Source organism: Monopterus albus, unplaced genomic scaffold (assembly GCF_001952655.1).
Source record: "Monopterus albus unplaced genomic scaffold, M_albus_1.0 scaffold100.1, whole genome shotgun sequence".
Classification (NCBI taxonomy): domain Eukaryota; kingdom Metazoa; phylum Chordata; class Actinopteri; order Synbranchiformes; family Synbranchidae; genus Monopterus; species Monopterus albus.
The window spans coordinates 441,476-456,704 of NW_018127980.1; the positions used below are offsets into that span (position 1 = coordinate 441,476).

General features: G+C 40.1%; 2 protein-coding genes across 2 annotated transcripts in view; one reads left to right on the plus strand and one right to left on the minus strand.

Moving 5' to 3' along the window:
- The first annotated feature begins 7,127 nt into the window (after window positions 1-7,127).
- ndufb4 (NADH:ubiquinone oxidoreductase subunit B4) lies at window positions 7,128-9,365 on the plus strand. Its single transcript, XM_020609569.1, has 3 exons — window positions 7,128-7,390; window positions 8,170-8,313; window positions 9,211-9,365. The coding sequence occupies exons 1-3, from the start codon at window positions 7,214-7,216 to the stop codon at window positions 9,271-9,273; spliced, it is 384 nt and encodes a 127-aa protein (XP_020465225.1). The 5' UTR covers window positions 7,128-7,213; the 3' UTR covers window positions 9,274-9,365.
- A 376-nt stretch (window positions 9,366-9,741) lies between these two features.
- The window catches only part of hgd (homogentisate 1,2-dioxygenase), a 9,780-nt gene continuing 4,292 nt past the window's right edge, over window positions 9,742-15,229 (minus strand). Inside the window, exons 7-14 of the mRNA XM_020609631.1 lie at window positions 14,433-14,467; window positions 14,225-14,304; window positions 13,831-13,930; window positions 12,708-12,832; window positions 10,880-10,984; window positions 10,643-10,769; window positions 10,124-10,305; window positions 9,742-10,015 (exon numbers count right to left, since the gene is read on the minus strand). Coding sequence (XP_020465287.1) covers window positions 9,872-10,015; window positions 10,124-10,305; window positions 10,643-10,769; window positions 10,880-10,984; window positions 12,708-12,832; window positions 13,831-13,930; window positions 14,225-14,304; window positions 14,433-14,467 — 898 coding nt within the window. The 3' untranslated portion in view covers window positions 9,742-9,871. The remainder of the gene's footprint in view (window positions 10,016-10,123; window positions 10,306-10,642; window positions 10,770-10,879; window positions 10,985-12,707; window positions 12,833-13,830; window positions 13,931-14,224; window positions 14,305-14,432; window positions 14,468-15,229) is intronic.

The window sequence follows — 15,229 nt, forward strand, 5'->3', positions numbered from 1 at the left end:
GTGATATAAATGTTAGAGAGCCCATGGCATGCTTTTATTATAATGATGAATTATCATATTAAATGTGACAGAAAGCTCAAAAAACGAGGTGTACGTACACTGCTGTACGTCTATGAAGAAGAAACTTGGTTTATATAGAGACTTTTTCTCCAACTATATAGAGTCTTACGCAGTAGTTCAGGGATTTCTTGAATGGTTATATTCTCTAGGCCATGCACATTCATGCAAGCTTGTCTGTGGCTGGAAACCTACAAGCGGCTGGCCAATGAAGCACCCCAGAGTGGTGAATTATCAGCTGATCAACACCAGATCCCTCCGGAGCACAGTACCTGTTTGTTTTGACTGCTTGAGGCCAGCGTGTCTGCCACATGTGATGTGTTGTGGGTTGGCAAAATGATTCTAACAGTCCATGAGGTTATTGTCGGTGTGACGTTATCTGTTGGAATTAATTGTGGTCATCTGTAATATGAGGGATTTGGGGAGGAGGATGCAAAGATCAGCGGTTGGATTTACTGACCTTGACGTTTCCATTACTCAATGGGACGTAATGGTAAAAAAACACATGTTGCATGTCTGTTAATGCATTGTTTCCCTAGAGTACTGTTGTAAGGCTGGAGAAGTTACTATGTCTGCATTATGCCAGTTAAAATATGGGGTTTCTCAATTAAATTCATATTAATTTAAGTTGTTGTGGTTCATTGTGCTATCCACTTTCATATTCTGGCTGACATATGTCAGGTAGGTTTTGAGATATTATCATTGTTTTATTGTCACAGTTTTATTGTTTATGCATTGTTGTAGTCTCCTGACCGGCAACAGGAGTTCACAAACTATCCTCTCATTTTCAGGAGGATGATCTCCTTGTGACATTAGGCTTTATCATTCTGAAATAATTACAGACGATTTGGAGCTATGAAGGGTGCAAAGCTAATCTAGAGGTACCCAAGATTAAAAATTGATTGGCTGGAAATGAGCATGCCATGGGCTTTTTAAATCAAGACCATCTTCAAACTGAGTATGTGTCACCATGTGTGGTCAACACAGAAAGGAAAATTCTTAGAACTGTGTTTCAGTCATTGTGTTTGAGTAATGGTGTGTGGCATTGTTTCCGCTTTGCTTTGGGTCCATTCATCCCCTTGAGAACAAAGCTGATGACAATCACTACTGTACTAACAAAATTATTTGGAAGCTTTCAGTCTATAGCATTATGGTAGGAAATGATGCAAGCAGAGCGATATGACGGAATTTCCCATAAAAGCACAGTCAAGTTCAGATGTAGAAAGTGGCTTACAGCCAAAATCCTTTTCAAGCAGTAGAAACCACTGCCTAAGATTTAGTTGCTTGTTGATAGAAGCATCTCAGCCCAAACAACACACAATATGTGAAAAGACATAAACAAGTTTTATATTAGTAGTGGATGGAGGTTTTTGTTTTTTTTTTTGATTCGACATTTCAACCAATACGCATAAGACATCACAACATTCCAATAATACATGCTTGAGAGGGAGTAGGAAGAAGTATACACTTATCTAGTCCTACCCCCTTTCAATCATTGCAGGACCATCCAGAACTGAAAACTTTATGCCGCAACTTTTATTTTTATTACAGTGAGAATTACATTGTTGTTTTAAAAGACTAATCAAGTTTCTACAAATAAGCTCTCATTTTTGTGGCTTTGGCTATTATTCATATTGGTAATAACAATAAAGTCACCAAGATAATGATAACAGCGCTGCTATAAACTTGTTTGCCAAGTAAAAATGAGCAGCCCATCTGCAAGGTTTTAGACAAAGCTTGACTTGACTAAATTGCCACCCACATCTGATCTGTTAATACAGATCTTCTGATGTGCTCACTGATTGCTGTAATATGCTGTTTAAGTTGTAGTAACACTTTACATTTTGGGAAATCCACTTATTCACTTTCTTGCTGAGAGTTTGAAGAAAAGGCTGATACCACTCTTATGAACTATCAGCAGCTGGCTAACGTAACAAACTAGCTTAGCAAAAACAGTGCAAATGAAGGGAAACAGCTAGCCTGGCTTGATGGAAAGTAACAAAATCTGCCAGCATCTCTAAAGTCCACCAAATATATTTTATCTTGTTTGTGTAATCACATCCGTTTTTACATGTCAGATTTTTGTACAGATTAAACAAAAGATTTCATTTCTTTCATAATAAAACCAGTGACCATACATTCAGACTGAGTTTGGCTCCTTCTCCTGCCTCTGCCATTCATATCAGATACAGGGTATTGGCTGTCTTCCTTCACCTCGTGTCACTCTTCTTTGGCCTGACATCACCTCCCCAAAATAGCCTCCCTAACTCTACCTGTCAAAACTACGCAGCAGCCTGGTCCTGTCACATCACTCCAGCTGGAGAGAAACAGAGATGTATGTGTGATATGTGTAAAGTCCCATTAACTATGTTGTGATGTCAGTTCAATATATCAGCCCGCTTGACCTTTCAACATGTATGGCAGCAGGAAGGTTGTTTATGGGCCAAGGCAAAATTCATTGCTGTTCCTGGCACTGTCATACTCTTTTTATAAACAAAGCCTTTTCTTCTCTGCCACATCCAGTCCTCTCATTTCTTCATTAAATCTACATGACCAGACAAACTTTGGGACACTCCTTTTGGTTCAATTCAATGGGACAGTGTGTCCAAACATTTGACTGGTAAGTAGTTCAAACTTTGTATTCACGGTCTCTAATAAAATCCATAACCTATAGTTAGTCATATGTAGGCTGCTAATAGACTGCTATGTTGCTCATGGTTTCCATTGGAGACAGTACAAATTAGTCATCATCATATTAGCTCAGGAAATGAGAAAAATAAGTTGATTTAAGAAATTGTTCTTGTTTTGAGAAATCCAATTTTTAAAGAATGTTAGAAAGCTTATTCCATGAATGTTTGCAAAATGGGAAACTAGAACCAGGAGACTGGGGTGTTTATTAATACAAATTATCCCAAGTTTGGACTTTAGGTATGAACTCCTGACAGGGAGGACGCAGTACTTTTAATGCGCAATTGGAACATCGGCATCCTTGCTGACAGACTGAACAAGCTGTAGCTGCCTGCTAATTATATCTAGTGGGTCTGTTAGCAGGTACGGAGATCTCCAAAAACATCTGAGCAAATTTTCAAATTCGCATTACTTGATAAAATGAACACATATTCCCAATCTACTTTCTCACCTGAAAAAAAAATCAAAACTTTATAAAGTGGCATAATAACAGTCCTAGGACAAAAAATATGACAGCACTGAGTCTGGCTCCAATTCCCATAGATGGTACATAGTGCATTCTGGGATACTTAGCTGCCCCAAGCCCACACAAGTCAGCTCCCAAAGCATCATTGGGTAGAGCAAGAACATGTCTGTTTTTTGATATGTATTTGTTGGATGCAGACTTTGAATTGGAACAGTACTTGAGCTGTGACTGATGATGTTTTACAAGGCCACAAAAACACAAGAACAGAGAAGTATGCATATTGGAAAACAGCCCAGAAGAGACCTGCTGGTTGCCTGGCGCCCACACAGTGACAACAAATCTCCAGGAAGTCACTAGTCCAAGGAAAGAAATACTTGAGCAGATAACTCCCCACAAAACTTCAAAGTATTGTTTTTACACTTTAGTTTTTGTCAGATTAAACAAATTAAAAAAAGGTATTATTAAGAGAGCATTAGGGGTGCTGGTAGGGGAATTTTGCTATCTCCAGACAGAACCAGGCTACTGGGGTGCTTGGCAGGTGAAGCAGTTGCCCAACAATGTGGTTGCGACCAAAAAATAACTCGTTATCATAAAATGTCAGAAACTGAGAAAAACAGTGATGATATAAAGTCGACCACCATGCAATAGTCTTAATTGCCCCAGCATCAAGAGTCCCCACATTGTTCATCATTAGTAATTCACAGGCAACGAATGTTTCACCTTGGTGCAAAGATTGGCACAGAAATTCAAAAAGACAAGTGCTGAGATGAACAGAGCTCAGAGAAAATGGCATGATTTTGTCAGTTTCATCTGTGGCCAATTCATCTGCATAGCTTTCCTTGAAGATTATGGATTCCTGCGGATTCAGTGCTTTGGGACATTCTCTGCCCAGCTCAGTATATTAAAGCAGAAAACATTGCTGAGTTGGTCCTGCTGCACAAAAGCCCTACTGAAAGCTGATTTATTAAGAAGAGAATTGCAGACAGGTTGAAAACTGTTTAGATTAGAATAGGATGGCAGAGAGAACTGATGACTGATTGAGAAAGGAGCATTTCTTAAAAATATATCTAGAGGAATAAAAAGCCAAAGCAACTAGCTTAAAGCAATCTCAAATCAATCATAATCCAAGGCCTGGAAAATTCAGTTGTATAAACACAACAATGGAGTAGGAGCAATAAATACACACAAAAGCGAGAGGGTAAAATGATGCGAGGCAGGTTTGGTTCAGCCTGAGCCAAGTGGGCTAAAGCAAGACTTTGCTCTCTTTCATTCTCTTTTCATTTTGGTCTGAGACCAAGGTCATTGTGGGCTCTGAAGTGGGCACGGCAGGTGGTGGAGAGCAGCAGAAGAGGTCAGGCAGGCAGGGGAGGAATTCTAGTCAGTCTGAGACATTTTAAATGGAGCCATAAGGGTGAAAACATCTTATAAAGGCTAAGAAAGACCCATCTTCACTCAGACTGGGAAAGCCAGTAGGCAGTGAGGGATGGGCAAGCAGGAAACAGCCTTGTCTCAAGATACCACCTTACTGACTCTAACCATTTGTGAAAATTATTAAAGGATACACTGGCACAGTTATGTACTGTAGATGAAAACAAACATGGAAAGAAACATTACATTTCTCAATTACATTCCCTGGGGCTTTGCAGAGAATCCTATGGGCCAGGGAATGTTATAAATAGGTACCAAAGAGCAGCATAACACATTAGATCATTGACCTAATCTACAAACCACTTGCTGGACCTTTTAGCTTGTGGATGGAAAACAAACCTGCTTCCACTTTTGCCAGCCAGACTCACATATAGAAGTACTTTTAAAAGACCAGAACAGCACAAAAAAATTCTAATTACCGAGAATGATTAAATCTTGCAAGGGAATAAAGTCTATTGATAGAAATCTTCTATGCCTTTTCATTTCTTCAGCACTTAGTTTGCCACTGCCTCTGTTATCTGTCACTTTGCACATGGAGTGCATCAAAATAAATGATAGTATCACTGATGTACAATAAAAAAAAAAAAATACAATACCAAACGTCCTATGGGATAGACTCAAAGGAATGTCAAAGCAAGAGCTGACAATGAAGGATGCAGAATCTAAGAAAAGAAAATATAACTTTTATATGAATAAAACCTTTGTGGCTATTATACCTTGAGCTTGGAAAACTCTCAGTGTTTAGGCTCCTTCCATTTCAAGTCCATGAAGTTTATTTAACCTGGGCCAGCCAAGGCAGAAACTTATTAATACTTTATTTGAGGATAGATCCTCTCTGACCAATATGGAGAGAGCAAGAGAAGCCTTGCTGGCACAAGACTGTGGTTTCACAGGTATCTCCCCCCCCCCCAACTCAGTGGTAGAAAATCCAGAGCTTGCTAGAGATTGCCCTCTTGTGGTTCATTTTAGAATGCAACTTGCCTGAGCAACAACATACTGGTGAATCACACACTTTTTCACCTGGTTCGCAATCAGAAAAACAAAGACTAAAAGAAAACTCTAACTCGGATGAATTTCAGAGCACTCAGCTGAGTTTGAAAGATTACTGTCATCATGTTCTGTCATCTGATTCAAGAAGACCAGACTTAAAACTCTTCATCATACATCGATTGCAATGGTCACTCTGAAAGTGTATATTTAAGATCACATATTTAATAACAAAGTTATGAACAAAATAATGACTCCAGGAAGCATATCACATTATTCTGTTTTTTGTTTGTTTTTGTCTCTTGAGGAATCTACCTCTGGCTTTGTTTAAATTAAACTGGCCAATAAAGGTTTCTCTGAGGACTTTTATTTCATATATTATTTTGAATATAGCTACTGTTTATCACATATATTGCATCCAGATTTTTCATATAAAATCGAGATGTGTGTGTGTGTGTGTGTGTGTGTGTGTGTGTGTGTGTCTGGGCATGTTGGTTAAAGGAAAGTTCTCCACCTTAGACTGGGTAGATAACACAAATATGCATGACATTAATCAGCAGAACTACATTTCCCTCTGAAAAGTATTTTATTATATCAGCATAAGTTGTGCACCTAAGAACTGTACTGTACCAACAGGACCAACAGCATGAGAAGAGCTTTTTATTCCAACAAGCCTCCAGGGGCTGCACCCTGGTCCGACTCCTGGGAACCTGGAGATGTAGGAGGTCTTGTCTGATGGGTTGTCCCTTTTACACTTTGCTCAGCTTCTTCACCCGCATCCCCACAGATGTTGTGCTGAGCTGACCGACAGGTCACCTGTCCTAACACCTTCTCCCTCTCCAAAGCCACCAGCATGGTCTGCCTTAAAACTGCCTGGTATTTATCATTCATCCACTTTACTGTAGGCTCGTAGCTGTTGCATTGCACTTTGAGCTTTCTCATCTCCTCGATGAGCCGGGTTTTCTCCTGGACAACACGCTTATGCTGCAGCCGATGGAAGTCTCTGGCTTTATGGACCCTCACCAGAGTCTCAGAGGCAGGAGAAGCTGCTAGCCCGGATCCCGCCGAGCGTTTCTCAGCTCGCTTTCCAGGCGCTCGTTTTCGATGTACACGCTCGGTACCACACCGACCCGCTGTGCATCTACCATCCCTTTCTGTACCATCTCAGTCCACTCAATCTGAAAGCAGTCAAGTGTTTTTGTCATGCCCCTTTGGAAGAGGAAGTTGCGTATAAAGTCATCCACGGCTTCAGGCTGGTGTTTGTTGCTGACTGTGTTGGGCCCAGGAGAAGCCCGAGCTTTGACTTCGGCTTTGATAGCTTTCACCGTCGCTCTCAAGTTTTCTTCCCCTTCTGTTAAAACCCAGTCTTCCTCTATAGATACGTCTTCATATTTAAAGTCATCATCACTGTCACTGGGAACGTATTTGTCTTCGTTTTCTTGACCACTGTTAATTGCGCTCATTGCTTACCCTAATATCCGACATGCAGTGAAATAAAGTTTGCTGTGTTGTCATGGTAAAGACTTGACAGTTCAACGCGAGATTTCACGAGTTCACGTTTATCCCTTAAACCGTGATCAAACAATCATGGCTGACTACCGAGAAGCGCCCTTGGCTAGTCGACCAAAATCATTGGATCCAAATGAATATTTCAATCTTTCGTCGGACTTTAGACGTGCTGAAGAAGACAGGGCTGCAATACGAGCCAATCTGAAGCGGCAGTATCAACTGCAACTCAACAACCCGCTCAGAAAAGAGCTCATTGTAAGTGCTAGTTAGCAATGTTAACGTCAACCTTGAGATGAGTATAGGGTACTTGCTGGAATGCGAACGATAAGTAGCACATCATTGCACACCATAGGCCTCATACACTTTAAAGTACAATGTCTATATTTAGTTGTCTACATCTTTTAGTAGAACGGGCAACACTATATCTCATTAATGTTCTCGGCAGTGACCTTTTAAGCTAACTAGCACAAACTGAACAGTAGGGTAACTGTTAACGTTATTGTGATTTCACTTGCTCTGGCATCTAACTATCTTACAGTGACATATATTTGTCAAGTTAGATAGTATACTGACAAAAACCCAGTTTCGTATTTTCTCGTGAAAATGTATGTTAGAGGATTTTTATGCTCTAGATCTAAGCAGACGTTAGTTGAACTGTAATATACAATTACATCTAGCGGCTTATTTTTATATAGTTTGCAAAACATAATGTAAATTATAAGATAACTTGGGTCATTTCACTATAGTGCTAATGTTACTAAGCACGAGAAATAAATGTAAATGCACCACACACTGTATGATATGTAATTTTGGTAAATTGAACAGACGCTATCTCCAGATGTTTCATTGAGTAAAACTACAAGAAATCAGGTCTCATCAATTTAATCAGTTTGCTTAGGTGCAGGATGTCTAGTATTATAAAAGGAAATGGTTTTTTTCCATCAGTTATTTACATTGCACAAAACAAGTAAATCTTTTCTACTACAGTTTACACAGGGTAACCACAGAAATCTCATTTATGTTTCTCTTTACAGGAAGACCCTGCTCTGACACAGTGGGTGTATGCACGTACCAACCCCTACCCACACTTCAGGCCCACATACAAGACATCTCTGTTGGGTGCAGTGTTCGGAGTTGTGCCTCTATTTGTAATGTACTACATTTTCAAAACAGACAGGGTATGGACACACTAAACTCTCTTTGCTTGATTATCATTGATTAAAGACAACTCAGCTTTAGCTGTTTAATCAACATATTTAATAATTGTACCATCTTTTTATTGACCTTTACGTTGTATATGCAGCAGACTAAAGCTAGAGTAGAACAAACAACTATATGCCATTGTGGTTAAAATCTTCAGGGTATACCACTGTGCTGCAGCAGACACTTGTTTTTTTTTTTCATATCACCACTATTGTCTTTTTTCACTGCATCTATCCGTTGTTATATTGGCAATATTCTGTGCTAAACCGGTGGTCAAAACCTCAATGACATTACTTGATTTAATGCATTGAACAGCATATTATTGTCATGAGAACATATGAGGCATTTTTACCATGCTATAACACTAATATTGATTTTATTAGCTAATCGTAATACACTGATGATATCATTTACAAGAATGATTTTTGCAGACATAATGCTAAAATGCATTACTTGGTCAGAAATGGCATTGTAGACATCTGAAAAGCTTTTTAGTTGAAGACAGATTCATTCTTCCTTTGTAGGTGCACAGATGCTTTTTTTTAGTCACAGTTCCATTCACATTAGAAGTGAATGCTTCATTTCAAATGTTGCCTGCCTTCATTTTCCTCCCCATTATCATGGAGATTCACCCTCTAAACCCTTGCCAATAGACACTGAAGTAAGAATTTGGTGCAATTGTCACACTGCTGGGCTATCATGTTCGTCTCCCTCTCTCCACTGGGAGGAGAAAAAAAGCTTGAAAATCATAAAGCGCATTCATAAAACATTCAGTTGAGAAAATGTCCGCAAGGTGAAGAGGGTGAGGGGATATGACTTTGTTGCCATGGAAACTGTACTAACCCATCATCTGTTTGTCATCTGTTTTACAGGATAGGAAGGAGGAGCAGATTAAGGCTGGAACCTTCAAGCGCCCGTTCAGTTTGTCATCTTGAGCTCTGATGAATAAAGACCTCGTCTGTGTTCTAGTGATGTCAGTTTGTGTAATTATTAACTGAATAAAATGATAACGTTAAAGGCAAAATACATGGCTTTGATTTCTGAGGCAAAAGTAAGAATGACAGGAAAGAGGTGCATGAGACTGTGAGGGTGGGCACAATTCATGGCCACAGACCAGAGTAGTGCACACACAAGCACTAGAGCTGCATATTAACCAGTAGAGAGTGTGACAAAGTGGCTGCTATCACATCACCAGTAACTAATGAGGTTCCCATCAGGAAGATATTTCAGGACCTTACAGAATAATCATTTTAAAATGTTCCTGTTTGGGCAGCAGTTAGATTGAATATTGTTGAACAAAATAGGCTGTTTTGTTTGATAGGAGGTGCAGAGCACAGGATTGTTTAAAAAAAAAAAGATAATCAGTTACATTACATTCACACCTATCTATACTGGATGTGATCACATTCTAAAGCAAGACCATGCAACTATTGCTAATCAACAGCCATTGTGGCCACAAATGACAATTACAGGATAGTTGCAAAATTAGTGTAACTGGGGCACAAGTACAGAAGAGTTAGTTACTTTGTCCTTCTACTTTTTGCTGGGTTTCCAGTTAGGGTTAAAGTGGCTGTGGAGAGGTTCCCAGCACCGGTAGTAGCTCTTGTCAAGCCTCTGACATGTTTCTAGACCCCATTTGGTCACTGCCATACTGAAGAATGACTCAAACATGAAAGCCTGAAGGAAAGACAAAAATATGTTTTTGACATGGTCTCAAAAGTTTTTATAATGTCAAATTAAAGTTCTTCATGGCCTATTTATCTTGCTTTGTATTTTATTTTTTACCATGGTTCCCTCAGCCACCCTCTCAGGTTTAAGCTCAGCAGTGCTGTTTTTGTCAAAGCAGTCTGCGTCTGGGCCATGTGGGGTCATCATGCTGTGGAGGCTGGCCCCACCTGGCTGGAAGTCCTCCTCTTTGGCTTCATAGTGGCCTTTGATCAGACCCATGAATTCACTCATGCAGTTACCTAAAGGCACCAACAGGTGGAGCTGTAACATAAAGCTGTCCTGGATACAATTTGCTATACAAAAAGCAGGTTGTAACACTGATTTGCAGTGTTATAGATGTGTGTTGAAAACAGACAAAAGGTACTGCGGTGGGGCCTCAGCTGAAAAGAGTCATACAGCAGGTGGACTGTTATCACCACTGGCTGAGTAAATGTACACGTTAGCTTCTGACTGGTTTCTTTCATTCCATGACAGACTCAAATTAACCTCACTAGGCAGAAGGTAATTCAAATAAGGATTCAAAATCAGGTATTAACAACCTAGTGTCAAAATTCATAGTTTCTGATTTGGACTTACGGTGATAATACGGTGGCCGGAAAGTGTGGTCAGCCACACCCCACCGTGGGGGAAAAATCACAAAATCAGCAATGGCCACACCTGGTCGCATGGATTTGGCAGTCAGGAGAGTAAAGATAGATGGATCCTATAGAAAGATTATAAAGAGAACAATAAGTGACAGTTATGGGGTGCTTATATTCTCAGTATATTAAAAAGTACTGTCAGCGTGTCTGTGTCCTTAAACATGACTCTTACTGCATGATCGAAGGCCACACAGTTGATAACCATAAAGTTCTTCAGGTTGTATTTGTAAGGTGTGTAGTTCCCATGCCAGGCAACCACATTGAATGGAGAAAAATCCTACGTGCAGAGCACACAACAAAACAAATAAGACGAGTCTACCCAAGCAACAAACACAAAAGACTTTAAATTGAGCTTTTTACAGTAAAAAAGGAACAATGAATGTCTTTGTAATCTTAAATTCCCAGATAGAGTACTTCTTGACATAGAGGAAAAAATGGTCATAATGAAAAGGGTTGATTGTGAAAGAGGGTGTGCTTCTTTCATTCTTTCTTCTCTTTCATTCCTTCTGTTCTTTGTGATACGAGGCTCCAGGTATTATGGGGTAATTGGCTTCAAAATCAAACTTTCCCAAACTTTGAGCACTTTGATGCTTGCAGCAGTGCAGTTATGGAGGAGGGAGCAGCAGTAACATTGGGTGCAGAGATATTTCTTTATCTTGATTGTTAAAACCACAGCAATTTTATATAGTCTTTCTGTTCTGATAATGTCACTCCAAAAAAAGACATTCAACAGCAGCTCTAAAATCAATATAGTTCATTACAACTCAAGCTGCCTCAAGATTGACCTCCATGCTCCTTACACAGTTGCTCACATATATCACCACATTATGAACAGCTAACACACTAACAATAAGAGCTCACAAACACATACGTATGCATACAATTGACTTGTGCATAAGTAAATTCATGCATTAGACAACTAATAATAAACACCACAAAAAACCTTACTCATTCAGTTTACAGTAGTTTCCATAAAAAGCCTTTGGGGTACCCAGTGCAGGTAATTTCTCAGACATTTGTCATAACTCCACTCTATTTGATTAAAATGAATGTGAAAATGGAGCAGAGCAAGCACTTGCACAAAAAACACAAACATATTGGCCCAGTCAAGCAAATAATAAGTTAATTTGAGCAATTTCAGCACTCTGCAGGGGAACAAAACAGCAGGACCCGACAGGAGCAGCAGCATCTTCCCAGAGATGAAGCCTACGTCCCCCCACCTTATTTTCTTACCACCCTCACCCTCCAGGCTCAGTGAAGGGTGGACACCAGAAAAAGAGTGTCAGGTGCAACCCACAACCTCCACCTCTAACCGCTGGCACATAACAGGAGGTGGATACTCAAATAGAGGCAGCAAGAGAAGTGTTTGTTTTGTTACAAAAAAGACAGTATCTCGCCCTTGTGTACTTCCTACAATGAATAATAACAGTGTGGTTTGACATGGTTTCCACGGTTACAACCCCCCAACACCCGCCCTTGACAAACCTCTCCTCCCACCTCCTCCGTCTCAGTAAAAACCTCCTGTCAGACATTATGTGTCGATCCAATTATGCACCCAACAGGACATTTCGGGAGGAGGAAGATCATTCCCCAAGTGAAATATGGTGAAATTAATGCTTAACTTGTGAAAGGCTTTTCCTACACAGCAAAGCTTCACAGGTACTCTGTCTGCAACTCCAGAATGCCTTAAGTAATTATGAGTGATTAAGACTCATAAGGGAGTCGAGGCAGAAACCTGCTGAATTGATAACAGCTAACGCTTCACTATTAAATCATCAGGAATGGCAATTCAATCGGCAGGAGCAACTAATGGATCATATGCTTCACTTGGACAGTTTCCTGTTAGTCATTGTTGCAGTTCAGTGGTGTTTCTCTGGAGCAAACACAAACCTAAATAGGGTAATAGGGCACATATGCCATATGTGTGTGATCTTATCATACAGCGTCTGTGTACATGTATGAGCAAACTGAAACACAAATTGAAATATCACAAAAAACACCTGTTGGCAGGAGAAAAGCTTCCCTTGGTACTTGTTGATGACGGTGTAACCTGTGGGCACTTTGTGTTCCTCATACCAAGCAACTGGACACAAGAAATCTCTTGGGTTGGCCAGACCATTAGCTCCTGCAAAATGTACATATAGTCAAACGCCTGCACACACAAAAAAATCTAAATCTCTATAAACAAGACTAAAGCAGGGTTCAAAACCACTTTGTGCTGTGTGACATTTTGTTTTAAAGCCAGACTTGTGAATGTGGAATTTTTGCACTATAGGGTTAGCCACATTTTATAGATGTTAAAATGGCTGGTGTGCAACTCTACAGCTGTCAGTAATGATGCTAAATGATGATGATTAGTAATTGTCTGCAAGCTCAATTTACTGCCCTCTATTACGTAAACTATTGATGGTCTGTTATGTAGGGAGCAGTGAATGAGGAAGTGATATCAGATAAAGTCTTCAGTCTACAGCCATGCTAATGGCTCTGTCAGGGTATACTTAGGCATTCTAACATGCTCACAATGACAATACTAACACACTGATGTTAGTAGGTGTAAGGTTTACCATGTTTACCAGTTTTATTTACACACCACTTATCATATTAGCATGCTAACATTTGCTAACTGGCACTAAATGCAAAGACAGCTAAGGTAGTTGTCATTAGTTTTGCAGGTTTTTGGTTGTAAACTAAAGCTTTGTACAAAAGAATATTTTGACCTGATGACGGTGCCAAATGAAAAGTCACAGAGATCATCATTCATCCTGACAGGAACATGAATGTGCGTACCTCTCCATAGCAATCAAGCCAATAGTTTTTGAGAAATTTCACTCAAAACCACCTCGTGGGGGCGCTAGAAAACTAATTATGACGTCAAAAATGTCATTAGGATTCATCATTCTGGCACCATGAATGTCCGTACAAAATTCCATGGCAATCCATTCCATTACAGAGACATTTTGTTTTTGACCAATGTGGTGGACTGACAGATGAACAGGGTGTGAATCAACTCAGACAATGATAAGATGTTGCAGGTAACAAATGTCGGTATGCAGATTTTATGGATGGGATGGATGAACATACACTACACATATTTACACTGCCAAATGTCATACAAACACACACCTATGGGTCCCAGGTCAGGGAGCTCAAAGTGGGCTCCATACACCTCCAGAATATAGCCTCTGGTTTCTCCAAACACATGCACGCTGAATCGCATCCCTTGCTGGAAACAGAACACATGAGAAGTGGTACTGAGAGCAAATTTAGTGCTGTTATTTATCAAATGTGTGGGATGTACCAGTGCTGAGGGAACCTATGGATGGACCAATGTGTTTGGGAAAACATGCTGCAGTTGCAAATCCTGGTGGTCATTCACTCCTTTTTTTATTGTCATTTATTCTTTGAGGTCACTTTTGGAAAGCACCAAACTATGTCTTTCTAAATACGGTAAGAGTGTCCTGCAGGCAGACATAATAGTGGATTTCTGTGAAAACTAGGGAGATGAAAAAAAGCTCACTTGGATGACACAGATCTCATTTGGCTCAATCCTCATCTTTCCAAACTCTGTGGTGATCAAGAGCTCACCCTGCTGGGGGACTAGAGAGACAAACAGACAAAGAGAGCAAACAAAAAGAGAAAATGTGACCGAGACGAGGACGGAGAATTCAGATATCATTGTTCTTGTGATAGAAAACAGTGAAAACATCAACAGCCTCTTTCCTCACCAATCAGAAAGTCTCCATCTGAGTTGCTGAAGCACCTGTAACAAGAAAAAATGGAGAAGCTCTGAAATCATTGTCAAAGTGTACCCACAGACTTTTTTTTTCTTTTTTCTGGTGATATGTGACAATACATGTACCATGCTTTCTGGAGTATTAGTCACACTTTGCAAAAAATGTGTTGTTGAAAGAAGAAAAAAACAGTGTATCATTCAGAGTTATGTCTCCATGCTCAGCAATCACCTGGGCATGGAGACATAACTGCACTGTTGATGGGCCTCTGCCAGCAGCTCGCTGTTCAAGGACCCATTTGTGGACTTGTTCCTCCAGTTCAGGCCATTGAACTTTAAGACCACAATTAGTCGTCTTTGTTTTTTTTTTTTCATAGCACCGAGAGTTGCCTAAGCTTTGAGCCAGTCACTGACAAGTTTCTCACTAACTCCAAACTTGTTCTCTGCTACTCGATTAAGGTTGTCGGCTGCATACTTTATATTCTGTAGTATAGGCTCTTTCTTTTTGGTGCCATTTTGTTTGTCCAAGCATTCTGTTCAAGTTATATTTCAGTCTACTGTAAATGTAAACTGCTTTTCAGTGGTACAGTACTATTTTGAGGTTAAAAAAAACAACCCTCAAAATAGTACTGTTGACCTCAACTGGGGACATTGTCGGACGGTGGAAGGAATACTTCGAGGATCTCCTCAATCCCGGCGCCATGTCTTCCGATGAGGAAGCAGAGGCTGAGGGCTCAGAGGTGGACTCGTCCATCACCCAAGCTGAAGTCACTGAGGTAGTCAAGAAGCTTC